The sequence below is a fragment of the Leuresthes tenuis genome, unplaced genomic scaffold (assembly GCF_036924035.1).
Source record: "Leuresthes tenuis unplaced genomic scaffold, fLeuTen1.0.hap1 SCAF_17, whole genome shotgun sequence".
Classification (NCBI taxonomy): Eukaryota; Metazoa; Chordata; class Actinopteri; order Atheriniformes; family Atherinopsidae; genus Leuresthes; species Leuresthes tenuis.
In genome coordinates this window covers 14,336,729-14,364,593 of record NW_027325371.1, presented here as the reverse complement: position 1 = coordinate 14,364,593, position 27,865 = coordinate 14,336,729, and the positions used below count along the sequence as shown (strand labels likewise).

At 42.6% G+C, this 27,865-nt stretch overlaps 2 protein-coding genes across 3 annotated transcripts; one reads left to right on the top strand and one right to left on the bottom strand.

The window, feature by feature from the left end:
- Nucleotides 1-2,797: 2,797 nt before the first annotated feature.
- Nucleotides 2,798-5,753, bottom strand: pvalb5 (parvalbumin 5). Of its 2 annotated transcripts, none has more exons than XM_072369182.1 (5): nucleotides 5,573-5,753; nucleotides 4,942-5,014; nucleotides 3,780-3,912; nucleotides 3,160-3,269; nucleotides 2,798-3,005 (listed from the first exon to the last, which is right to left on the bottom strand). In XM_072369182.1, the coding sequence occupies exons 2-5, from the start codon at nucleotides 5,000-5,002 to the stop codon at nucleotides 2,983-2,985; spliced, it is 327 nt and encodes a 108-aa protein (XP_072225283.1). In that variant the 5' UTR covers nucleotides 5,003-5,014; nucleotides 5,573-5,753; the 3' UTR covers nucleotides 2,798-2,982. The 2 variants fall into 2 exon arrangements, with proteins under 2 accessions (XP_072225283.1, XP_072225282.1); XM_072369181.1 differs by having other exon boundaries at nucleotides 5,577-5,753.
- An 842-nt stretch (nucleotides 5,754-6,595) lies between these two features.
- On the top strand, nucleotides 6,596-27,201 carry lmtk2 (lemur tyrosine kinase 2). Its single transcript, XM_072369384.1, has 14 exons — nucleotides 6,596-7,106; nucleotides 13,283-13,416; nucleotides 13,558-13,711; nucleotides 13,870-13,946; nucleotides 14,227-14,345; nucleotides 14,635-14,722; nucleotides 18,261-18,391; nucleotides 21,346-21,430; nucleotides 22,470-22,591; nucleotides 23,093-23,242; nucleotides 23,359-26,344; nucleotides 26,433-26,565; nucleotides 26,659-26,889; nucleotides 27,014-27,201. Exons 1-14 carry the CDS (start codon nucleotides 7,004-7,006, stop codon nucleotides 27,040-27,042), a joined length of 4,542 nt encoding a protein of 1,513 aa, XP_072225485.1. The 5' UTR covers nucleotides 6,596-7,003; the 3' UTR covers nucleotides 27,043-27,201.
- Nucleotides 27,202-27,865: the final 664 nt, after the last annotated feature.

Below are 27,865 nucleotides of genomic sequence, written 5' to 3'. Positions count from 1 at the left end.
TCTTATATATCCTTGAGCAACACCATTTACAGAGCTTTGAGTCTCAGTATCAGGTACCAAGATGCATGGGTTTCGAAAAAATGTGTCTAGTAGTCTGGAGCTATTTTTAGGCCAACAAATGAGGATGCTACCATGTGTGCAGAGGCCTATAGCTAGACGTGTGGAAACCCGAGCAGACCCACTTCTCGTCAGCTTAATGGCACATGTTGCACCCAAATGATTTACAGCCAACTTTGAAAATGCTGATTTTGATTTTGACAGTTACATTTGAGACTATATATGAAATGAATAGATGCTTGGGAGAGCACTGGCCATGATCAAACTCCCTATTTTAGGTTGTGAGAAATGTTCAGTGCAATCTGTCAACTTCTAAATTACATTTACAAAATACATTTACACATTGCAATTACCATAAGTAGTCCCTCTGAAACCATTCAAAAGGACTGCATAGATATAGTCTTTAGCCGTTTAATCTCTAATTAAAAAAAAACAATGGAGGAATGTTTGTTTGCATTTTTTATTTCATTGAAGCTATGGTAATAGAGTCATTGTTTTTTGACAAAGGGTTAAGATGTCATGGTAAAATGATCAAAATTTGAAAAAGTAATGACATAACATATTCATTCTTTAATGTCATGTACCTAAACTAAACAGTACAGATTGCTCAGGAATTTTTCTTCCAAAAGGTTTTAATGAAATATGGTATAGTAACTGAAACATTTTCTCTACCAAATGGTAGAGCAGGACAGAGGATTAAAGTCATAATTGGTCTTTATTCTTCTTATGTTATCAGTTTTTATTGATGTCCCCATATAACCCATTTGTATGCATTATACACCATGCACTCAGTCTGTCCTAATCCATAGAGCTATGCCAGGTAATACATGCAATATTTAGTTATTTTTGTATAGAACTCTGCTGAATTTGACTTTGGTTTCATTATACATTATCATCCCCAGAATATTTAACCCTGTTTAGAAATGATTAGAGCTGCATCTGAGATGGTTTCAGTTGATAGATATATGTGGGTTTTTGCTTAGGCCTATGTTCTTCTGTAACATAGCTCTGCCCAAAGCATAAGCTACAGTATCTATACATGAGGATCATCCAACCCTCACATGCAGTGTCCAGTTTCAAATGAGCCAGCAACCTAACAGGGACAAGACTTTGGTGCATGTTCCACCAGATCCCTGTCCTTAGTAGGCAATGTTTCAGTCATTTGGACTCGCCATCGAGTGACTGGTGGCTTTACAGTTGCAAGTTTCTATTCTGTTCTTTTCCCACAGTTTTTTTCAGCCATATCTCACTTAATAACATGTATGTCCCCTTATGACCTCGTAATGGGTTAAACTGACGATGTGAACCACGTTCTCTCAGTGTTGTGTCACTCGTATGTATATTCTCTGATAAGGTTGAATATGTCCACCTCTGTGGAGATTTGAAATCCATCCAGCGAAGAGCAGCTATAGTAGACTTATTACGGAAAATTTGAAGTGTTTCTTTTACACACGAGACTATGTATGATTTTAGAAAAAGGTCCCCACTAGTTTTTAGTTCAAATTGATATCATCCATCTCCCAGTCACCACAGGTATTAGGATATAAAGCATTCTGCTTTTGTATATCAGCAATCTTGTATATGAGCATCAAAGCACATGAATTTGTCCTAAATGTTCCCTGTTTGTTATAAAAACCCGATATCACTATAAAGGAGATATTGTACATGCCTTCTGGCTTCAGACACTTAGTATTACAGTGTCTTACCTACAGTAGACAGTGTTATCAGATGAATTCCTGACAGAAAAGCTAATATGGCCATATAAAACAACTCCAACTACAACTTTTATAGCAATCTGAGCATCCGCTATAGTGTGTGCGCTATATTTTACACTTCAGCTCTAATATATCAGTTACTCAGAGTGGTTCAGCGTAATGCGGCCCATGTTGCAACACAGTGTTGTAACCCGGACTGTTTTGGAATGCACTGCGAACCGTGTTGCTATGTAGATGTTCTGCGGTTAAGAAAGTGTTGTGGAAAAGTAAACAACTGTTTGATGACACTGTATAAAATTACAAAAAAAAAAAAAAAAAAAAACTCTCTGCATTTTTATTTTGAGGAAACCATCTGTTTATCAAGACTAAGAGCGCTCTGACTTCTGTCTGGCAGGTAAAATACTGACAGCTCTAATGAACTTCAGAAACCTCACCCAAGACTCTTTCAGGGGCCCCAAAGAAACAGGAGCTACAACGGGGCATTTTACACAGAAGGTGATGAGAGATGGTACAGAAATGGCGTGTAAATCTGATACATTAAAAATATTTTGAAAAATAAGTATTCACTGTTTTTTCTCTTAATTTAAAGAATTTTCCCATAATTTCCAAACCTAGAAAAATATCAATAAAATTACAGAAATAGAGTTTTTATTTAAATTTTTATTTTATTTGGTCATTTTGCTGCTGGTTAATACAAAGACTCATGGAGTATTTAAATTCAAATTGTTCGTTAAACTTGACTCGAAACCGCTGTGTGGTGCTTGATAGTAACCATGAGACCAGTTATCAGATTATTACCTTTTTTATTTGTTAGTTTTTAGTGTTTTCATTCTTTATCCTTTAGTAATGTAAATGCTGGATCTCTCACTGCTACTAATACTGCATTTTTGGTGTTCTTAGAAATTCGGGACATACCATAGTGGGAAAATCAAATGGTTTATATGTTGTCCAGGTGGAAGAGAAGAAGACATGACACAGTGAGATCACACCTCACATACATTTATTGATAAATTTCAGGTGCCTAATTGAGTATCCATTTTTGATATCCAGTTTTCAGAATTTTGTGGGGACAACAGCTGGTGGGCACAGAATATTTGAGGATTTTTTTTTGTTTTTTGCATTAACCAATTTGTAAAGTCAAGATGCCCATGAGAAATTAATTGTTCAGAAAAGGGAGAAACACAGCGGTGGCATCTTGTGTTTGGTCTCTTTACTTCAGGAGATCACAGAACTCTGTGGGAGGAAAAAGAAACAGAAGTCAGTTGTGGAATCTTTTTTTGTTACGTACATGTTACATTTCAGCACTATGAGCTGGATAGCTCCTCTTCAAAGGTGGCTCATTTTCACATCTGCAAACAGCTTTTCCAGATGTTTCACAAGCACACACCTTCCATCCCAATCTTGCCATCCCCATCTTTATCTCCTGCAACCATCAGAGTCTTGGTCTCCGCCACAGTCAGCTCCCTGGCCCCCGGAGAGAAGTTCTGAAGAAATAGTCTAAATGGAGGCCAGAACACAAAAGCTATCATTTCAGACATACATCATCATAATCACTTTCTCTACTGTTGCTTTCATCTCTCCCTGTGGGCCTGTTTGAGCGGTCTCTATTCCCTTTCCATCACCACTCATATCATGGTGCAAATGCTGTTCCACTCGTGCTGTGACCTCTGCCTGAGGGCCATCCCAGGGAGAATTACAGCATAACTGTAACACACATGCACAAACACACTTGTGTCCTTGTTCAAGCATCCTAGTCATGCACACATACATAGTTGTGGTGTCATGACCTAAGAAGGCATTTTATCGACTAACTTGTGCCCCAACTTTAACTTAACCTTATCCTAGCTGGAAAAAACATGTCATCACCTTGAAATTTAATGACTTACATTGTGATGATTCTCTTTTTTTTGCCACCTTAAGGGAGATAAGACTTCACAGTGTAAGTGTGCAAAGTGGTTTATGTCCCCACAATTAGTAACACCTGGATCACACACACTCCAACCTTACTTGAGCTCCTCTTCCTCAATGTATCCACTTTTGTCTTGGTCCAAGACTGCAAAGACCTTTTCCCCATCAGCCTCTAAAGAGCCAGTCAATCCCACTCGGGCAAAAAATGACCTGAAGTCGAATGTGCCTGGAGCTACAATGGCACGGAGGAAGGCAGAAAATGAGATGGAGTGAGCACGAGAAACAGGCACATGTGAGGGTGAGAGGTCAAACACTGAATGACAAGAAATAGAGAATGGTGGGGGGCTGACCAAAGATGTCACATTTAGTCATTCGCTAAGATGAATTTCATTCTTGAGCCGATGACATTTACCAATATTCACCCTCCAGCGTATCATAGCCTACATTACTACATTATTAGCCTAGTATTGCTATTGAAGCGGTCCCTCCACAGTGAATATTGCCCAAGGGTTCAATTCAAACCTTACTTATCACGCTGGTCACAGTGGCAGTTCTTCCAGGATCAGATATCCTCAAATAGTTCAATGGATTTTCTGAGGAAAACTTGCTCAGCGAGTGAATGATTTCAGAGATTTGTTGTCTAAGAGTAAGATAAATGTTATCTAACAGTTAGTAAGGGCATCTTTTAGTCTGCTCTACCAGCTTTTCTTTTTTAGAATTACTACCATCTTTAACTGACACGTTAAAAAGAAAACAAAGGATGCTGGAAAAAGTTGAAATTTTATTTTTTTTCCCTTAAACATCGCAAACTAGCGCATTCTTTTGAATAAAGGGAATATAAGCGCTGACATTTTCCATTCTTTGAAGCAAGCATTTGAGCTGCCTTCCGTGCAGACATAATTGCCCAAGATAAATAATCAAATGCTTTGGGATGTGAGGACTTTATGGCTCGTGTGAGTTGGTCTCGATGTGAATGTGGAATACTCAACATAAACACTTTGGTATCTGGGTGGTGACAGGTCTCCTGCCACATGGCTGCTTGGTAACCTGCAGGAGCCCAGTTCCCCCCCGACTGTTAACAACACATCATGCAGGTATCCCCCATGGGAGTGGGTTGAAAGGCTCCTCTTTCTCTATGTAATATGTGAATACACATATTACCCCATACTGTAAGCTAAGACTTCTTCTCTTCGTGATTACATGTTGTTTTTTTTTTTTTCTGTCTTCTTGCCTGTGAATTTATTTCTCTTGTCTGACTCACCTTGACAAGCCTGAACTGCAGCCTTGATGTCGTCGTCACTCAGCATCCCAGCAAGTGCCATGGTCCTCTGAGGCTATCGGAAGGATACGCGCACATGCATGAATGGTGGATACAAGTCACAGTAACTGAAACGGGTGCAGGTGTTTTCTGCTGCCAGCGTCTGCTGGATAACACATGGAAGCAGTGGATGTCTTGAGCAATATTGTCCCCCTCCGCAGTTTTTGAGGAGATCGAAAGTGGGGAAAATAGAGCTGAGTCATATATTAAACAGGAGTGTATCATTTTGATAATGAGGGACAACCGCATGACTATCATGACTTATTTTTACTCAACAGAAAGAATATATAATCATGTGACATAACTAGAATCATTCATGAATTGCATGTTAGGAGCACCGCTTCATGAAATGAAAGTTTAACAGAGAAAGCTAATTGAACTTACACAGGAAATCACAGATAGGGTTTAACAGTTTATGTTTGTTTTTGTCTTTTATCTATATTTCAATATCTTTATCTTCTTCCATCACAAAGCAAAAGAGGTGAGATTCAAAAAGAATGCACACATGGAGAGATGCCTGCTATATTCACAAAATACTGCCATGCACATACATTTGCAAAAAACAAAAAAGTACTCACAATGCTTTGGGTCAGATTTGCACTCGCTGAGCAGATGATGTGCAGATCTCCTCTTCTTGTTTTGTGCCTAAGCCACCAACGCTCTCTTGCAGATTCGTGATCCAGAGTACAAGAGGCAACCTGACGTGTCTATCCTCAAACCTAGGGAGATTTCCTCCACGCCACGGATTGCCTCCTCCCCCTTCATCAGTTAATCAGAGCAGATAATTTTGTCATTCATAAGCCTGCAGTTTGTAAACTCGCAGACACAACAAAAAACACAGTAACAAGTCAAGACTTTCCAACATGATGATGATGATTTTTTTCTATTATTACTGTTGCAACATCTAGTTTTCCATTGCTGTTATGATAAATGAAATAAGAAAAACATAGAAAGTATACTCAGGAAATCCAAAGCCTTTCCCCATTTAAATTATTATTCATCTACATGTGCCCAAATTAGAGAAAATACTGTGCATTTTAGCACTTCACACACGTAAGTGTGATGTATATGTCTGTTTAGGTATTGTTATCTTTATCTTTAAGTTATATGTTTACCCTAAACAGCTATAACAACAATACAGTTTACCATTTTTATACCGTAATTTAGAGATTGCAAATTCATACGACATAAATCCTGATTTTCCCTAATATTATAAAGTCCATATAAAAATGGACTGGGGGTATTGGGTGGGGAAATCCATAGTAAAAAGATCACATAGCCAGAGCCAGTATTCGTGCAACGGTTATAGTATCCTATCAACCATAGAATTTGCAGTTTATGGTTGGCCGTAAATCCAGGAATAAACGTTTTTTATAGGGATCTCGTCTTCCACTGCGTGCCTCGCATGGTTGGCAAGTGATTTGATGGAAAGGTTTTTTTTTTTCATCTTCCATACAAATCACTGGTTTTACATGACAAACAATAAAAGTCGACGCTGATTGGCTATGCGGATTTAAGGTAAAGACATTCTTCGTTTGGATTGGTTTGAAAAAATGTCAATTATTCGGAGTTTTACGCCTCACTCCGTGATGTGACGTTGTACAGGAACATGGCGCTTTGGAGGAGAGGTGGTTCATGATAGTCAGGGCTATCGATTAAATTTTCTCTTACTGTGTTCATTTGATTAACGTTAGGGTATATTCATCAAACATGATAGGTCGTGAAAGGTGATCGCTGCTTTTGTCTCCATGGAGAACGGAACATTACATGTCATAGCGGTGTTCGCTGTCGTCAGCTGAAACTGTTAGCCTCGACATGCTAGCTGAAGCTAGTTAGCTGGCGAGTAGCTAGTTGCTAAACAAACCGAAAATATGCTTCTATATGTAGCCTACACTGACGTAAAATCGGTTATCAATGATTAAGAAACTTTATCCAGCATCATATTAGCTACTTATTTAGTACGACGATTTCAATTAGCTAACATTTTGTTGGCTAAGCCTGGAGGATGGAGAGCCGCCATGGATCTGTGTTGTTGCTGGCCAGTGGGATTTTTCTGTCGGTGTTTTGGCTGTCTGAAGGTTTCCCTCTACAGTATCCTCACAAATCAGGTGAGGCAACTGATGGCAAGTTTTTACACTGTGAAACTATGCATTGTCCTTGTATAATATATCTACAATTTATAAATGTTTTTGGAAGCTAACATTTGCTGGAATGGGTAGTTGTTGCAGCTAAAGCAGCTGAAAGCTAACACAAGCTTGGATATATCACATTCTAATTAGTAAAGATTATTAGGAGTAGAAATCGAGTTAACAAGATAGCAGTTGTACTCTCTGTGAAAGTGGAAAGGTAAATATATATCAACGGAAAGCAATCGTGTGTCAATGTCACGATTCAGCTAATTATTAAACCGGTAAGCTAGTCATAAACAGACTTTTCCTCTACCTGTTCTCGTGGGTAGAGGGAGTAACTTTTTAAAGGGGATTCTTTAACATTGACTGCTATTTAACTGCAGTTAACCATTGTGTGTCCCAACTTAATGTTGCACTGCTTATTGTAGCGACAAAGATGTTCAGGTCCAGTGTTGACACTATATTTGGACACTGGCCAGTTTTCAGAGTGAAACACCTGATAAGTCTGTTTACCACATCACAGTGTAGCTACATTTCTTCTTGATTATAACTGTCAAGTGTGAATCCTCCTCACAAAGTCCTCACATCAAAATTGCATTAAAAGGTTTATAATTTACAGCTCATTTATGTTAGGACCTTCTTCTCTTGTGACCAGAAGTAGCTGAAAAATTGGCAAAAGCTGTTTCTTTTCATAGTTCCAATTTATTTATCAGCGAAGCAGGTGGGGCCGCATTGGGGTGTGATTACCAGCATATTTGTCTCACAACTAGAAGGTTTCTGGTTCAAATCTCAGCTGTGGCCTGTGTTAAGTTTGTATGTTCTCCCTATGCATGCCAGGGTTCTCTCTGGTTGCTCTGGCTTCCTCCCACCGTCCTAAAACATGCATGTCAGGTTAATTGGTGCCTCGAAACTGACCTTGGAGATAAGTGCAAGTTAGCAAAAGTACTTTACTAAAAGTCTGGCATTTGTATGTGTGAAATTCAATGCAAGTGAAACAGTCCATCCTTAAAGAAGAATTACATATGGAGGAGAATTGGAAACGTGCAACATCACATGCAAAACACATGGAGAGACGGTGTGATTGCACAGGAAGTGGGTCACGAGTTTTTATTGATTTCATAAGTAAAGAGGGAATCTGCTGGTTAACTTAATAAGCAAGTATGAAGTATGAAGGTATACCGACTGGTCTGATTCACCCAAATGCAATTAAGATGATGATTGAATCATTTACATCACACGGGGCTAATGATCATACAGCTAACAGCCCAGGAGTTGCTTCACGCTACGCAAAAGACTTGGAAATATTCAATAAAGTCTTTCACCTCATCCCCTCTTCATTGAACTTACATTTCACGTGCTGGGGGCCCAGTACATCTTAAATGAGTGCTTCTTAACTTCTGCTTGAGTAGCATAGCTATTTCCTGACCCAACCGTATAACCAGCTTCATGGTACAATAAAGTAAGTGTTGCTCCTGAAGTGAACCTTGGGTTACGTCTTTGATGTTCGTAGCAGTGCCTTGTTTAACCCACATCAGGAGTCTCGTCACAAATGTGATCATTCTGTTGCTATAGAATGATTTAAAAACTTTTAGCTTATTTGTCAAATGTTGCATTGATTAAAAAATCTTCTAATGCTGAGTATTAAACTCGTTTGAGACGGAAAATCAAGAATAGATTACAAACAATTCAGCATCTTATGTTGGATTTTTAATATCTTGGCCATCTATTGAGGAATACTGCAAACAGTCTATTTGCAACTTAAGAAATAATTATTGAGCCTTTCGCAATCCTGTGATTATTGTTACTATTTTCAGTAGATGAATCAGTTGAAACGGCAATAGTGAGCTGTATCCCTGTTTTTCTGAACGCTATAACTCCAGTTGGAAGCGAGGGATTTGTTTGAAGTGTTTTCCAGACTCCCATTAAGAGAGACTCGGCCTCCTTGGCCCCTTTTGGTATTTTAACACGCTTCCGTCTTTAAAATGAGTTCATCCTAAAGTGAAAATGCTGTAGGGTGTGTCAGTAATGTGTAACCACAGCATATTCCAATCTTATCAGCTCCAGTCAACAATAAGCACCAGTGTTATTCACTTTATCACGACACAGCTTACTGGAAAGAAATGTTAGAGTATAAGCTCACTTTTTATCCTTTTATTGCATGGCAACCTGCCCTTTGACTCTCATTTGTGGTCTACATTTACCAATGTGTGCAGATGTGGAACAACATTTCATTGTTTTGTTTTGATTTCAGTTGGTCACATGGAAAAAAATAATAGCCGCAGTAATCGCTCCCAAAGTCATTGTTTCACACGTACTGGTTAAAGTTTGAACCTTGTTAAGCATTAATGGAGCTGGCTGAGTTTTATAGTGTACAGTCAGGTGATATTGGCACATTTAGTCTTTTAGTCATGACAGACATCGGACACAACCTTTATTTATGCTGCCAGAGAAAAGACTTCTTTTTTTTTTTTTTCCCAGCACACAGAGTTTTAACATTTTTATGGTACGCTACAAAGGAGATTGCACGTTCATGTGGCCACAAGTTAGACACATAGCAGGTTCATACAGGGTTGTTTTTGATTTATGCAGTGGAAGTGCGAGACAGATTTGTTATTGAAAGTGACCAAACACAACTTGTAGATGATAATCCATCAAGAGAAAAACTGCCATAAGTACTGGCTCACTCTGATACCAAGGGCCATTCCTTTGATTGATGAGACTCTTCCCAGACGGACAAATCTTGCACCATCCCTCACATATCAGTCAGAGGATGTGCTGTCTGTCCCGTCTATAAACGAGTACAGACGTCTACTGTTGTGAGCAGAGTCGGGCAAAATCTGGAAGAAAAAAAAAAATGGGTCAGCTCCTCCTCGGCTCGAAAGCCTAATGAAATATGCAGTACAACTGAAATAAGACGTGGCAGCTCCCTGTCGTATCAGTCCCAAAAACCGGTCTAGTCATTTCTGTGGGTCCTGCCGAGCCATGTTATGACCCCATGACTCTAATAAAGTTTGATTCAGGAGAACTCATCCCATGTAGAGCTGCTCTGCGAGTCCCTCGAACCCCGTTGCCCTGCTGAAGCAGACGGAGGCCGTTTCCGGCTGCCTTCAGTTTGGGCCACATGTTTTTCACAGGACTGTTGGGAACTTTAACGTTGGCGTCATTAAAGTGGTTTGAAATTCTTTTTGAAGTTTTGCTCCTGGCAGTCGCATATATCCAATTTACGAGCTGCAGTTCTAGATGGATGACATTTTAAGTAAAAGCCACAGATGTTCTCTGGCTGATCGAAACAAAGCTGCTCGGTTGAGGTACCTCATTGGCTTGCGTTTCATTGTCACGTCAGAGATTCTTGCCAGTCATATTTCGTCCCTGTGTCGTACCGTGATGATGATGCCCATCCATCATGGGACAGGACTGGATTGATGGTGATGATACGGGGATGCTCCAGATGCTCCTAACGGTAAATCTGTGGAGCCGTTTGGCTAAACTGTGCAGAATATGCAGGTCTTAGGTTTCGATTTCGCAGGTGTCTCAGATGCAGCTCTGCCTTGCCAACACTGTGTGTGAGAAACTACAGGTTTGTTTATTTATTGATTGTAAATGTACTTTTACGATGCCTGTTCCAGCCATGTTGGTGTCCTGTCCAGAGGTCAGGACATGGTTAGGCTTATCAAGCCAAAGTATTCAGTATTTTTTGATTGTTTCATAATCTGAAATCTTTATGTACAGACAGACTTTTATCTATGATGATGCTATTTTTATGAGGAGAAATTCTTTGCTGTCCTCCTTGTTAAAGTTTCATGCCTGCAGTGGCTTTGATTGATGCTTGTGAAGTGATTGAATATGCTTTGGCTTGGTTAGTCATTCTTCCGTTCCCTCCATTTGTACTTAAATCACAAACCTTCAAATACACGAGTTCAGCAGCTTGACGTGCTCGTGTCCATTTATAGCAGCATCCACTGGGCCAGTGTCTTGACCTTGGATCTGTTCAATCTTTAATAATTCTTCTCATTCATTTTTCAGCCCAGACAGTTTCTTTGTTGCAGTGTTTTGCTCGGAGGAGAGGTCAGTTAATAGCAGTGGCCGTGGTGTCGTTGCTGATTAAAGCTCCCTTTGACTGCGGCTGTGTTAAAGTTGGAATGGTGCTCAGTTCTGTGTCAGGGGCAACAAAGTAATTAGTTACATTTTTCAGTTTTGGAATCACAGATTCAGCATTTTATGTGCCGCGGGGAAAACACAAAATTAAAATAAAAAAGAATAGTGAATTTTCCTTGTGGCCCACATGAAAAGAAACTCAATAATTTTCGGACAGGCTGGATCATACCTAATGATCCTCCCACGGTTAAAAGTGATTGCTGCTCGACCTTTGGGCTGATTGGCCGTGCTGTCTGGATAAACAGTGACGCCATCTGACTTGACCTGTCTGCTTTGTAAGACCACCGCTCGGCTCTTGCCCCGGGGTTTAATCATCAAGCCCCGAATGTCGGAACCTCCTTTGACTGATTTGTAATGCTAATGCACAACGCTCATCAGGACCACTGATCTTTTAATCACCGACTTGTGTCACAAATCAGTGATTAATTTTTTAATCGCTGATCTGATTAACTGTAGCAGTTCAATGTAATTTAAAGATCAAATGAACATGGGCTGATAATTTCATGACTTGGCACAGGAAACACTGTCAGTCCTTTATGAGAGGAAAGGAGATGACACCGTCCCACAGTTTCTGCAGCCTCAGTTTTAAAAGGAAAGATGGATTGGTTTCATACAGTTGTACTAACTGGGATTCATGTAAATAAATATGAGGACAGGAGGGTGTTTTAGATTCTGATTGATTATATAAACTATGTGTATTTATTTTTGGTATTGTCACATTTGTTGGAAGGCAGCGTTTGGGTCAAGCATGATGTTGCCCTACATATAAAAGGATGAGTCCCGTTTACACTCGGGGGACACATCTTTTAGATTTAATGCTGGTTTCAAGGCTCGGCGAATACCAGGAAGGGCTTGATCGAGAAAACCCATTTTCTTTTAATGCAAAAATACAGATTGATAAAGTTCTGATGTCTATCTTTCAGTTTCTACTTGTATTTGAGAATTTGTGAATCGAACAAGGACCGCGCGAATCAGAGTTGAACTGATTCAGGAATGGAAAAAAGGGATATTGGTGACACCTTGTGGGTTTGTCGTCTTCATTTATTTGACTCGCTCTTCGATCTGGCAGAAATGTGCATTTCTACAGAAGGTGTAGGTGTGCACTCTTTCTGGCAGACGGGATGCATCTGACTTGCTACAACCAGTCGGTGACAGAACAAGTCGAGGAGAGGAGTGGAAGGAGTGTCTCGCATACCACTCTTTGAGCTCTCCCCTTTTGTCTCTCGCACATCACACACCGCTGAGATTTAGCGTAATGGCTTAAGATTATGTTTGCATTCATGTCAGCGCCTTTCAGGCGCACACAATTGGTACAAAATAATAAGCAAACGAGAAAAAGGCATTCAGCGAGTCTTCCGTTGAGAACAAAATGCCTATCCGTGAAGGATGATTCAGTCTGTGGGGGTTGACTTTTATGTCCTTTGACTGTCCAGTGACCACCAGTCATAAATGTCAGGTGAATAGGTATGAATGAGCAGTGACATTTGAGGGAACAAGGTGGACATGCAAGCAAAGACTTGCACGTAGCCAACAAAAGAGGGAGCTTTCGTTAGAAAAACAACCGGTCTTTGAAATCCACAGAGCCGGTCTTTTTTTAATCTGATTTTAATATATGGCGTTGCCCCGGTGCTTGAATTGCTGGGCCAGCAGCATCCTCACTCAAGAAGAGCCACAGCTGCTGTCACGGCTGCTGTACTGCTTCAAATGATGCCCAGCACAGTGTTACGGCTCAGCAAAAGTCAACAAGCAAGCTCAAGGAGTTGCTTCATATGAGTTGTGTGTTTTCTTTTCATTTGGCTTTAATGCACCTTTGTAGTTGCTGATTCTAAAAGAAGAGCCAGCACATTTGTCATCTGCTGTGTTACTGACAAACGCGCTGACGTTTCTGCTTCCAACTCGACATGTCAGGTGTCAGGTGTTGTCCTCAGAATTCCTTTAGAATCACAGCTTCAGATGTGAATGATTCAGCGTGTTCTTTTTTCTTTTTTGTGGCGTTTCAGGTGGAAGCACTGGGGACACTTTGTCTGTGTCGCTCTACCTGTCCCTGGTGGTGTCATTGATGGCGCTGCTGGCCTTTGTGGTGGTGCTCGGCAACTGCGTGACCTGCTGCAAGGAAAGGGAGATCAACTTCAAGGTGAGTCGCGGCCGGCATAGTTTTACATGCTTGACTTAATGAACGCACAGCGGGGGGATGGAATTCGATGGAAAAGATATGCACTAATAATAGCTTGGGTTCGTCATGATGATATCCCATTTGTTGTCTTTGTTGATGTAGGAGTTCGAAGACCACTTTGAGGATGAGATCGACTTCACTCCACCGGCAGAGGACACGCCCTCTATGCAGTCCCCAGCTGAGGTGTACACCCTGGCGGTGTCCCCGGTGCCCCTTCCCGGACCCCCACATCTCCAACCTCTTGCCAGCATTACAGGTCAGATAAACACACACCCACGGACAGATTAATTTTGTCTCATTTTCTACATATTTAAACAGCATTTTTAATAAATGCGATGGTTTAGAATATGACCAATAGATCTTGAGCAATTAGGCCAGTCTTGATTAACATGGTTTTCTGTTTTGGTTTGACAGAGGCATCCACCGGCTTCCAGGTGGGACGTCACAGTTTGAGTTACATCCAGGAGATTGGCAGCGGCTGGTTTGGCCAGGTAAGATTGTTTTTCTTTCTCCCACAAAATAAGATCGGCCTTTAACCACGTGGTACGAAGGGCTGCGGGATGGAGTGTTTACTGCTTATCGCCTGCTTCATTTTAAGGGAGAAAAGTGATCAAATGTAGATGTTCTCAGGTATTTTGGAATAGCACCCGAGACCACGGTCAGAGGAATAGTTGTGATATAGCCAGATTTATTTTATTTTTTACTTGATCCTCGTGTAGTTTAAAGTTATTTATTTTTTTAATTAATTAATGATTTTTTTTGTACTGTCAGGTCCTTTTGAGTGAAATCTACACGGACCCAGGTGGAACCAGAGTGGTGGTCAAGGAGTTGAAAGCTAATGCAAGTGCCAAGGAACAGAATGATTTCCTGCAGCAGGGGGATCCATACAGGTAAACGAATAAGTGAACTTTTAACTGAGGGCTATTTTTGTTTTTCAGTTACTTTTTAAAGATGCGTTTCAAATATAATAATAAAAAAAAAATTTTTTTTTAAAAGCATTAAAAATTCTTATCCTTAATATTCCCCTAATTTAACATTAGTTTAACCATTTAACATGTATGTATGTGTGTGGAATGAGATGCAGACAGTAAATCTGGTCTAAATAGACGTAAACATCCCTGTACTCTATGCATTCCACGATCAGCAAATCTAAATCCTGCCACGTCATTGTGTCTTCAGGGTGCTGCAGCATCCAAACATCCTCCAGTGCCTCGGACAGTGTGTTGAGGCCGTTCCCTTCCTGCTCGTTTTTGAATACTGTGAAATGGTGAGTGACGCGCGCTCAGCGAACATGTGCTGACGCACTTCCTGCTTCCTGTACTTGTGTTCAGTAAATGAGAGGTTGTTGTAGTAATGTATGTAGTATTTCTGCTCCTCCTTACTTAGAAAGCTTCATTAATTGAGAATTGTGAGATTTAGCTCTTGTCAGCGCTCACATATTCCTAGGGTAAGACCCCTTTAAATACATACACAGTTGATCCGTCTCATGTCCCATCTGGAGCGAAGGGATACTCTCTGTCCCAAGTTAGCCTTTCTTTCTGCCGTCACAAATCGAAGTGACTTCAGACATGTTTTTTTTTTTTACTCTCACGGGGGTGCCTGTTTGATGAGCTCTCAGCCTCCGCTGATGGACATATTTTCGACCCAGACGGACAGACGTGCAGTCCTCCAAAAAAGATAACAACTCGGAGCTGACACATAGATGCATAGATCAAATGTTTATTTGCTAGACGATCTCTGGTCTCGAACCAGAAAGGGAGGAGGCGTCATCAGAGGTCACCTGGATAAGGAAGAAGCGGGAAACCAAAGCATCCCCCGTAGCGCTCTGTTTTACTGAGCATTTTTTGTCCACAAAAGCTAATGAGCCCTTTCCCACGTCAGAGCAGAAACCTAACGCGAGGAAAAATAAAACCACACGGCACCTGCGTTTCAAGTTCCGTCTGTTTTGTCGCTCGTTTTGCGGGAGCCGTGCGGAGGTGCGTTCAGCCCATAAGACCCCATCACAGGCGCTGATTCGTTCACTCTTTTTCGAGCTATTCTGGTGGAGCTCCCTTTGCTTCCCGCCTCCACTCGCAGTCCCATAGCTACTGTAAGCTCGGGACTTCTCACATTCCCACCTCGCCCAGTTAAGCAACAGGCTCCATTTACACTCCTCTGGTGTCAGCTCTGCCAGTTGCTGTGTTTGTGCATTTTTATGGCCAGCACCTTGTGGTTGTCGGCGGCTGTTGAGTGCAGTCTTGAGTAAGCTATTGCTTTTTTTTCTTTTCCTTTTTTTTTAAATGAAATAAATAAGAATAAAATAAAAGAAAGGTCAATGCATGATGGTGTGTAAACAACTGTCTTGAGTCTTTCTTTTTTTTTTTTTTTCTGTTAAAGATGCTTTGATCAGCACCTTGGATAACTCCGTTCTGATTTAATGACATCTGGCTGGGTCCAGTTCGACTTGTTGTGCCAGACATTAGATAATCTTGTTCGGCTGGGGTATTGTCAGCTGCCCAGACCTGGCACATGTCCTGACATTGTGGTCCTTCTAGCCAGGTCCCATAATCTCTCTGACAGCACATGGACATGACTCAAGGTGAATGACTTACCACAAGTCATTAAGGAGGAAGGGAAGGTTCTGTATGTTAAAGGTGATAATGTGTGAGGTTAGCACAACTGATTGATGCCTATGCTTGTTATCCCTTGTCGGATAAAGATTTTTTGAGCGCTAGATCTAAGCGGGATTTCAGTTTGTTTGACTTGGAGATAGAAGTGACACTGAGATACCATAGCAACAACTATGGAAGTGCTTGTTTGTGTTCAAAATAAAAGATTACCCGTCTCTATCTCGTGACTACTTGAGGCCATGTCAATCAGCTACTAGATGTCCTCGCATGAAATGCGACTCTGCAGCTGTACAACCAACGCGGGGAATCCCAAAAAGCTGGGAAAATGTGACGTCTTCTCCGACAGCGGCTTGATTAACTGTGTTTTTTCCGTCCTGTATCACCCGTGCTGGGTAACCCTGACTCAAAGAATTTTGGACAGCGGAATACGGCCAGCAACTGGTGCAGGGGCATGTCGCATACCGTAGTGCATGAGTGACAACTTGTAACACATAGATCTTCAGCGTGGTGCCTTTCCAGGACATTAGTCACAGCCTTCTCCAGTTCAGGGTTCCAGATAAGAGCCAGCTGACTTTGGCTTTCAGAGCCAGTTGAACTCCTTCAGTCGTTACAGTTGTTAAAGAAACAATCTGTGTATTTTATTTATTTTTGTCACTGTCATGTCATCTTTAAGTAGAGATTAATTACATGGTATGTCGTTATACTTAACATTATAGTTAATCTTTGATCTCCTTAGAATAATCTGCCTTTTCAAAGCTGGCAAACCCGTTGATTACACTTCTTGGCAGCTATGTTTGTCCTTAAAATAAATAGCCTAACAGCAATAAGACCTAAGCCTGTTCCCAGTATCTACAACCATTATGCTGGACTAGCACCTAGAATATCCAGATTATTATTTTTCTTTCATAACTTGATCACATAGCAGCTGAGCTCCTCTTGAACTAGGCACAGTGTCGTTATTCACTGGCCCAGCTACAAGGCCGAAATATTTTGGCCCCTCACACTTTTGTTTTATTAACGGCAAGCTGGAACCCAAACCTAATCACCTGCTGCACAACGTCCACAAATAAAGATAGCCGCAGAGTATTATTTACCATACATTATAGCCCTTCAGTGAAGACCCCTTCTAAGAGCTGTGTGGGCTTTTTTTGTCCATTTGTATGTGTGTGCAGGAACGAATGGAGATGAAGCAAACAAATAGTGCTTACATAAGATGACCGATCTAAGCTGCTTGTAAAGAAATGCCTCAGGGAAAAGTAAACCCTTTTGAAAACACACATTCATATACACACTCGGAGATCTGCATGTGACCGAGCATTTCTGACTAAACGCCTCCGTTTATGCGAGCCCTGCTTGTGTACAGTTGCTGGTTCCTCAGAGAGGCTGCTCTCTGCTGGTTGCTCGGGAATCTCCTTCTTTCTGCAGCGAGCGCTATCTCAGAAACGAGCTTGGAGCTCTGTGCTTTGCCCGTTAAACGGGAGTTAAATAGGCCTGTCTTCTAAAGTCTCACTGTTGCACAGTATAAAGTTATGTCGAGGCCGTTTGTCAGCCCCACTCTGTTACATCTTGCTGATCGACAGCCACACATGCGTTGTGGATTTGCACACAGCTAAGGCCTTGTTGAAATAAAAATTTACTGTCTTTTTGACATGCCAGCTAGAGGTTAACTATTTGTTCCCAGCTCACTAAATGATTGACTTGCCACTGCAGTTCTGACTTGACACTTGGATATGTCTCGTGTATTATATCAAATTGTAATATGTGCTCAAAGTGCCTTTGTCCTGCGTCTGTCACAGGACTCCTGTATTTATTAGTTTTGTAATCTGATTTACTCATTTATTAGCTTTTCTTTTTCCCTCCAAACTCAGAGACGCTACCCAGCAGTTTATCTGCCTGATCTGAGGTGGACTCTTTTTTTATTTATAAATCACTGTGACACAGCACAGAGGTCCATCAAACGGTGTTACCCTTATTTGGTTTTGTCACCCATCAGCAGTGAGAAGTGCTGAGAAGACAAGACCAGGGGGAGTTCTGCTGCCCCCGTGTGGCGCTCTCTGCACATTGCATTTAATCAAGGCTTGCTGTTAAATTCTCCCTACAGTAAAAATAGTTTTCCTCTGGATTTGCTCAATGTCCGTTTTGATATCGATGGGCTAATGGCGCTGTGTGTGTGTGTGTCTGTGCGTGTCTTTGCAGGGGGATTTGCGGGGCTACCTGTCTCAGCAGGATTGGATGTTCAGAAATGCTGAGTTGCTGCCGCTGCAGAGGATGGCCTGTGAAATTGCTGCTGGTGTCACTCACCTTCACAAACACAACTTCTTGCACAGGTAGCACTTCAGAACTGCAACACTAGAGCAAGCTCACCGAGTTTTGATCTACTAACCTAAGCAGTGTGGTTTTCAGAGGGGTGCTTTCCCTCTCAATGACACGAAACACAGAAATATTGTGATTTGTTTAATTGAGTTGGAAATCCAAACCGCATTTCCTCAGTAGAGAAAATGTCATGCTGAAATTACACGTTTGAATTGCATCCCCGAACATCATGTAAAATCCAGTCAGTGGTGTGTTTAACGACTGATTCGAGCCACTCTGTACGATAAACAAATAGTAATTAACAAGGTATGTAACTGTCATGTGGTAAGTACACAGTCGTAAACGTGTGATTATGAAGACGTAGGTCAACTGTTAGTTTTACCTATGTGCTGACTGTCCAACCAGTGTCAGGAGTACCGGTGTTCTCCAAAAAAGGTGTGTAAAGCGGAGAGGCTGCATTCCATTTTCATTTTTACCTCAGCCAATTCTGGCTGTCTGGCTGCCAGCCAGCAGGGGTACAGGCGAGTGCTGGGAACCCAAAGCTTGGGGGTAACATACGATGCTCAGCTCATCGGCTCTATTTTGCATGCTCAGAATAAGCTCCGAAGGTTCCAATTACACAGCTCCCATGCATTGCCACAGTGTCAGCTGTCTGCTGCCAGAGGGATATGATGATTCTGCTCTTTGCATGTAAAAGGATATCCTCATATTGGACGTTGTGTTTTAATCCCTGTTACAACTCAGAGAGAGCTGTGCGAGCTTCCCTGTATTTGAACTAATTTAGCTCATAAAAATATTTAAGCAGAATTTTTAAAAAAAGATCCCAAAAAGTGCTACATGCTGGCAATACCGTGAGAAGCTGCTGATAGTGCTTGATCACAGGCACAAAACCTCTTTGGGCAAATGCTGCGTGGGCTCATGTGCAAAGATGATGCCTCAGCTTTGCAATTTAAGGGTTAGAATGTGGGCCTGCAAATCAGCAAAACCATATGTTTTTCTGCATTTTTCATTAATAACTGGGGGAAGTAGCATAATTTAAAACTTGGGTTTGTGATAAGTCTACAGTTTGGACTTCATTATAGAGTAATAAGATTATTTGGTCTCTTTGTGGCCAAGACGACTGGTTTTATTGCCTCCTTCAAGGACTTCAGTGCAGCCCTCTGTAATGTAGCCCATGCTGCCACCGCCTGACGCAGCCTCGTCTATTTGCTCTAAAGCAGGTAGTGGAAATGAACCTAATTTCCCATGAATGCATTCCTTTTTGCAACATTTCCAAAGTTTGCTTCAAATTAGCATGAAAAGTATTTGAGAATTTGTCAACCGTGAGCTGCTGAAATCTTCGTCTACTGTTGTGTTTTTAGTCTAGCGAGACTGGGAGGTAGCAACAGTTGCAACAATTACAGCTCGCACTCTCTTAGGGATGTCTTCACAAGTTTGGCACATGAAGCCTCTGGGGTTTTTGCCAATTCATCAAGGCACACCCATTTGGCTCCTTTAAGCTGGATGGTGCCTGCTGGTGTACAGAAATCTTTGAGGTCATACCACAGGCTTGCTTGGATTGAGGTCTGTGTTTTGACTGGACCGTTCCAAGACAATTAAATGGTCCTCTTGAACCACTTGAGTATTACCTTTGTAGTCTGCTTAGGGTCCTTGTCATTTTGATTGGTGAACTTTTGCCCCAGTCTTGCTTTTTCATTAGAATTTTCCTCGTTATAGCGCCACCCACCATTCTTTTCAACCCTCCTCATTTCCCGTGGCCCCTGACTAACAGTGGCACGGTAAGACGTTACCGCCACCATGCTTTGTTGTGGGATGGTGTCTTGGGATAATGGGTTAGCAATACTGGTGGCGATTTCCTTAATGACCAGAAAGTTCAGTTTAGTAACTTCAGCGTGTTTCCCAGTGTCCCCGATGCCTTTTGCTGAACTTCAAATATGATATTTTTTGTTCTTTTTAAACCTTATCAATCGCCACTTTTTCCTGACTTTCATTTCTCTGTGGAGTGTGGCTTACAGTGATTCTGCTGACAGACACTTCAGTCCCTGCTGTGGAGCTTTGCAGAAACTTCCAGGTTACCTTTGGCCTCTCTGTTACCTCCCTAAATAATGTCTTTCTTGCCTGCTCAGTGAGCTTTGTTGGCCTCCCCTTTTATAACAGGGTTGTTGGGGTGTCGCATTCATTCCATTTCCTGATAATGAATTTGCAAGTGCACAAATGTTTCGTGGTATCAAATAAGCGTCCCGTTTATTACCCTCGTAGGGTTAAGATGTTGAACTTGTTTCACCGCGGCCGTAGTGTTGCTACATGTTGGCCAATAGCAGAGGACGGGAGGGTTTAAAGTGCATCTCCATTTATCTTACAGGGGTTCCGGTGGGTCTTACTGTAGCTGGGCCACGCGCACACAGGATTCTAGTGTCGGCACAGTTTGTCATTTGATGGTTAAAGGAAATGCTGCAAGGCTAAAGAGAAACCAGAGCTCACCACTTAGGTCACCGTGAATGAACCGCCATGTGTCTGTTTAATGTGCTGATTCTCAGAGCTTGTTATGCTCTCTCCTGGCAAACCAACAAAACGCTTGCATAGCATGTGTTTCCCCTTGATAAACTACATAATGTTTGTGTACACTTCAGATGGGAATAGCCCCTGTACGGGTATTGCTGCCATGTGGTGAGCAGAGGGAAGTCTCTCTCGTGCTCATTTTAAATGATATAAATGCTTATATAAAATGTGACTCTGGCCAGACTTCCCTCTGTCTGACTCTTGTGTGACATCATACTTTGGGTTTTGAAATCAAATGAGCCTCATTCACTCAAATGCGGTGCAACATTAAGTATCAGTGAAGCGTATTTGTTTAAGCGATAATTCCGAACCCGTCTGCCTCTGAGAGAGATTTGGTACTTGTGGTCCTTGTGAAATGTCTCATCCATTCAGTGACTCATGTTGATGTTTTTCCTGTATGTTTTCGTAGTGATTTGGCTCTGAGGAACTGTTACCTGACTGCAGATCTTACAGTCAAAGTGGGAGACTACGGAATTGGACCCTACAGATACAAAGTAAGCAGAAACCTTATTCATTTTTTTTTTTTTTTCTGCTCACAATTTTGTCAGTGTTATAATTGCTGTAATGATGGTGATCTGTGGTACTGTTGGTGCTGTAGAAATTTCGAAAGCCACACACAAAGACACATCTTGCTATTTGCAAACAGCTGGGCTTACCTGTAGTCTTTGGTCATTTGTAAAGTCATTTTCTCGTCATTTGTAAAATGAGGAAACCGTATCAGCATCAGTATGAAACATGCTCTACAAACGATTTGTTCCCAGATTTGTGCTGTTTCTTCATGCAAACATTTGCCTGCAAATGTAAAGGCGATTCTTTCAAGTGCCTCTCTGGTTCTGCGAGGGTTATACTGATCACCCCAAACTACTCTGATCAGCTGAGTTTAAACATGCTACATGCCGGCACCAGTAGTTCATGATCATATGCTTTAAAGGGGATAACTTGATTGTATATTTGACTCAAATTATTCTTCTATTGCTAGCAGAACGAAACCTTGTTGACATTATGGCTTAATAAACCGAGAACCTTCACTATAGGTGGTTTGAATGGTTGGGAATGTCAGTGTTCACCCTCCGTGTTCATTCTGCCATACTTGCAGTTGTTTTGCCGTCTTAAGATGGTTGAAAACTACTCCGCTTTATATAGTAAAGACAAGTCTGGCTATTTTTACCCAGCCCCAGATGACCTGACAGAAAATAAATCTTAATCATCAGACGCCACACAGGTTTCCTTTGATTATCGATACGTGCCAATTCATTGCAGAACCTCTGTTGTCCTCTCTGTAACTTGACATGCCGCATATGTCCTAAGCAGTTGTCTGCTGCATTCCTGAAATACTGCTGATCTGTCAGTTTGGCGGTCGGAATTTAATACTCATAAGATAAGGTCACCCAGTGAAGCTATTTCTGTAAAGAAAGTGGAGGCAATGTCGGCGTGCCCTCCCACAACAAGACATAATAAACAGCTAAATTTCTCCTGTTATGGTGCTTTTTGGAGTGTTTCTTGTGACGCTTTGCATAACCCATGTGTCTGTAGGAGGATTACATCATCACAGAGGATGACGTGTTCGCACCCCTTCGCTGGCTGGCTCCTGAGCTGGTGGGAGAGCGCCATGGGGGTGTTATCACGATGGAGCAGACCAAGCAGAGCAATGTGTGGTGGGTAGAAAACGTCCGATTTTTCACTGACACAAGAGGACCGTTTCAAAAAGCCGTAACACGTAGTGTGTAACAAATAAGTTGGCAGACCAGTTTGTTCATTATATTATGTGTCTTACCTTTTTTCATTCATTAGTATAGAATCCCAGAGTGAGTTATTTTTCACCGGAGGTGTCGAACACCATGTACAGAGTGCAATTTTTTATTTTTTGGAAGCATAGAACTTGAGTCAGGATCTGTCCAAACAGGTTGCAGACTGCAGTTTTTACCACTAGATGTCACTACATCCAACGCTCACCATTATTTTCAAAGGGCCACTCTTGAGGCAGAAGGAAAGTTTAAAAATCCTTTTAAATTTGTGATGCTTTACATTACATATGATAGATTTTCCTCCTTGAATCTTATTTGATTAAAAGTACATACACATGAGAGGAATTACAAATGGAATACAGTAAAGTGGATTGCTCTCGAGTGCTAACATCTGCTTCGTTGTCACTTTAGGGCCTTGGGGGTCACCTTATGGGAGCTCTTTGAGAAATCGACTCAGCCGTATCCACATCTGTCTGACCGGGAGGTTCTCAATCATGTGATCAAGGAGCAACAAGTCAAACTGTTTAAGCCACAACTGGAGCTTCCTTATTCTGAACGATGGTGAATCTTTGGAACACTTTCATTGGAACAAAAGGCATAGTAAAATAAGCGTTGTAAGCATTGTTTCAATGAGTCTCGAGTGTGAAAGAGATGTCTGTTTCTCCATGTTACTGCAGGTTCGAGGTCTTGCAGTTCTGTTGGCTGTCCCCGGACAAGCGGGCAACAGCAGAGGAAGTGCATCGCTTGCTCATCTATCTTCGAATGCAAGGCCAAAAAGACATGGAAGAAGATTTTGACCAACGCTGGGACACACTGAAGCCGAACCCATCCACTCGACAGACCACTGTCAGCCATTCGTCCTTTCCGATCTTGGACCAGTTTGCTGACGACGCCCTGCGACATGAGATCGATGAAGTTCTCACTGTCACAGAAACAAGCAAAGGCCTCAGCTTTGAGTATGTCTGGGAGGCAGCCAAGCATGACCACTATGACGCCAACCATGGACGTTCGGGCATGGACACAACACTGAACTACCACAGCATGTTCTTCCCTGTTTCCAGGGAAGACATCCAAGCCCATTTCCCTGATCCTTTAACCAGGCAGGCTGGAGCAGAAAGTGGTACCACTTCTTTGGAAATCCCTGGGATTGTACCAGTATTTGATGCACAAAAGTCATCTAATGGGAATGACTATTATATTCAACTCGAGGATCAAGGGGAGAGCACTGTTGGGGAACATGGGAGTAGAGGACAAGATTTTGTTGTCCTTCAAGATGTCCGTCTGGATGAGTCTAGCACAGATGCTGACTTTTTCCACCAAAGCATTGACTCAAAGGACTCATATTTACCAGATAGCCACATCTGGTCATCTCTTGAAAATGACAGCCCATACCACACCAACATTTTTACTGAAGAGGGGTCCAAACACGAGGACTCTCCTTCCTGGACACAGAACGTTATGGAGCTCCCGGAGCGCAACGGGAACCCTTTCTATGAAGGGTTCCAAGAGACGAATGCAAATCAAAGTTACGGAGATTCTTTTTTAGGCAGCACCTCTCGCCTGTCTGTGGACGGAGAGGGGAAGAACGCAGACGGTAGGATGCTTCTCAATACCGAGAAACTCGTCGATAACTACGCGTTTCTCAGAGACCAGAGCCTGATGAAAGAGGGCTCCAGTTTCTCAGCTCCACAGCAGAATTTTCTTTTACCTGGCATAGTCCACGAACCAGAGGAAGCATTCAAAATGAATTCTTGGGATAACTTTGAGACTTTAGGCAGCTTAACCACAGCAGATACACACATAAAACCTGCAACAAGTAGCACATCCTCAAGATACGAACTTTTAGACTCTCCGAGTTCCACCTCGGGGCAGTTAAGCCCTTCTCTGGTAGACAATGAAACACTGGTGCCTTCCATTACAGTAGTCCCGGACGATGACACAAGCAACCAGCTGCCAGTTAGAAATGGCTCTTCCACTGAAGACCTCGGTCTGCTGCAATCCTCAGACAGAGGTGTAGACTCTGGTTTTGATTCTACCTCAGAACGGTTCGAGGTTCTCATTAGTGAAACTGATGGTCCCACCCTTCCATTATCTGACAGTGCCACCACAGACTCATTGTGCACAGATGCCAATATTCCCAGCATTGCAGATGATCTTGCAGCCTCAACTGCCAGTGCTCACCTAATAGGATGTAAAATGCCAGAAAGCCAGCAAGTTCAAGCGTTGTCCTCAGAAAACGGACACAACGAAGACTTAACAAGTAATGATCTGTTGAGTGACCTAATTGAAGATGCAGATATAGAATTGGAAACCACTCTGTCTGATCATGAAGAGTCCTACATGGAAACCAATGGCCACACTCTTGTTAAATCCTCTCTCCTGGTTTCCGGTCCATCTTTGGACCAGATCAGCCAGGACAGTTTACTGGAAGACAGCATGTCCACCACAGTTCCAACTGTGGACAATTCAGCTGAAACGCCCGACTCTTTAGACTCTCTCGACATGCAGAGGTTTGGAGAGCAGGGAGAAGAGCTGAGCGCTCAAATAACCCAACACAAACTCCAGCCTCCATACAAAATATCAGACAGCGGGTATGAGACTGAGAACCTGGAGTCTCCAGAGTGGAACTCTCAGCCAAATGACAAGGACTGCTCCCCTGTTAAAAACGGTACGAGCAATACCAAAGAAGAGGAGTCTGAGCTGACGGCTTCGGCGAATTTGGTTCCGCCTGAAATCGTCATCTCTGAAGTCGAGTGTGTCGTGGATACTGACAGCGAGGATCCCAGTGAGAGTCAGCAGCCAGATCATGTAGCTCCTGGCGCGGAACCCCAAATAGGCAGCAATTACAGAGATTCTGCCTATTTCTCTGACAATGAGTCGGAGCCCGAGAAGAAGTCTGAAGAAACAACCGCTGGGGATGCTGTCGAAGTCCCATGGCTGAGCAACTCTGGAGCTCCAGCGCTGGAAGCTTACAAGGAAAGAGATGTTGAAACTTTATTTCCTCAGCAACAATCCTCTCTAGCTGAAGGGTTAGTGCAGGCTGAGATTGGAGAAGCAACTGATGCCCGCGCTGAGGTCGTGCCTTCAGGCGAAGCTTCAGATATCGCAGTGAAACATGAGCGTGAGGCGATCGGCCGTATTGAAGGTGAAAATGCACCAGAACTTGGCGAGGGCACATTTCTCGATCAGTTGAGCCCGTCGGAAGATCTACAAAGCTCAACGCTGCCTTCTGCTATCCCATCAGAGCCAGAGCGCGAGAACACAGGTCATGCTAAACTGACCCGGATGAATGCCAGCGACTGCCATAAAATCAAAGAGCCGCATACGGAGGGGCGTTACCTTGGGAGGCGAGACGGTTCGGGTTTAGATGGACAGGAGGACGGCGTGGATGCTGACGAGGAGGATGAGAACAGCGAGGACTCCGACGATGACGTTCGTGCATACCAGCTGCACGACTCCAGCTCGGAGAGCGAGGACGAAACGGTGCACACGGTGCCAATCATCCTCTCAGACGAACCCGTGAAGAACCTGAAGAGCTTATTGAAACCCACAACCCTCAGAATCGAACCATCCTCCTCTCCGTCTTCTGCGAGGTTGAATGCAGAGAACTCCAGAAGAGCCGTCTCTTTCTTCGATGATGTCACCGTCTACCTGTTTGACCAGGTAGAGCATCGGCCTATAGTTGATTCTTTTAACAGGTGAAGGTATTTGTGTGTTTATACGGCCTTCGTGTTCTTTTTCTGAATTTTAGGAGACTCCCACCAAGGAACTGGGCGACTTCTCCTCAGGCTCAAACAGTCAGGTGCCAGAGCTCAGCAGTCCCGTGTCCACTTCCAGCTACCTGAACCGCTTCGCTAACTCTGAAAGCTCAACAGATGAAGAAGGTAATGCTAAAAGCCTGCAGATTCGTGCAGTCGCTGTACGTTGGTGTATTTGTTCATTAGATTAGTCCTGACGTGTCCATTAAACGCTCACAGGTGGTGGTTTCGAGTGGGACGATGACTTCAGCTCCTCCGCGCCTGCCTTCCTGCCCAAGGCGGATAAAGACTCGGTCTCTAAGGCCGTTTCCTCTCCGGCCGCCGCAGTAGGTCGTGTGCTGGAGCCCAGCTGGAGCAGCTCCTCAAACTACTCCCGTTTCTCCATCTCACCGGCGAGCATCGCGAGCTTCTCCCTGACACATCTTACCGACTCCGACATCGAACAAGGGGGTGAGTTGATCACCAGTCGCTTAAAGGAATTGATATCACTCTAACATCTGTGTGTCTCAAAGCTGCTTCGCTTTAGAGTGTGCTTGTCTCGCATTAAAGTTTATTCCTCTTTTGTTCACACCAGGAAGCAGCGAGGATGGAGAAAAAGACTAAACTGATAAATGAAGGGATCATTTATCATCGCACTACTGAGAAAACAAAGCTGTGCCTCCTTTTTTTGGGGAGCAGCTGAATAGGGACAAAAGACAAGTTTGCGGGGTGCTTCTCTCAGGCGGAACTGTTCTCAGTGAACTTGGCCACAAAACTGAAAAATGGATTTTGAGCAAATAACACAGACGAGGCTCCAGTCTCTCAGTCTGAGCCACATCACCTCTCCAGCTCCATCCGTGTGTGAGATTTCAGCACAGTGCAATTACAATTTGAGGGGGGAAAAACGGACGAAAAAAAACAACACAAGTAAAAGTGGAAGTAGCTTCTAAATGTGTGCTTTAAAGACCCCTCATGCACATTCCAGGTGTGTGGCTGCTTCTTTTTGTTTCTGGTGTCAGAGCCCTCCCACACCAGGACTTTTGCTACGCCAAAAGAAAAAAAAACAAAACAGTTTCTGTTGATGTTGGATTGATGAATTTAACACACCGAGCTGGCAACATAATCACTACAACTGAACAGGAATAAGCTCTTGGATCTCATCGGCCATGCAAATGAAAATCTAAAGAAAAGCTTGATCTGTAACAAATTATTTAGCATCTTCATGTTGTGCGATTATTTCGGTGGTTGCCTCTTTTTTTTTTTTTTTTTTTGTTGTTGTTTTGGGTAACTTCCTGTTGAGTTGAATCATGATCTCCTAACTGGAGAGAAACCACGTGTGGAATCCTTCTGTAGCAGTATTTGAATAAAAAAAGATTGCGAATGTGGATGCGGCATCCGCGCGTCGGGTGATTGTGCAATTAACAATCTGCAGAGGCGACACACTGTA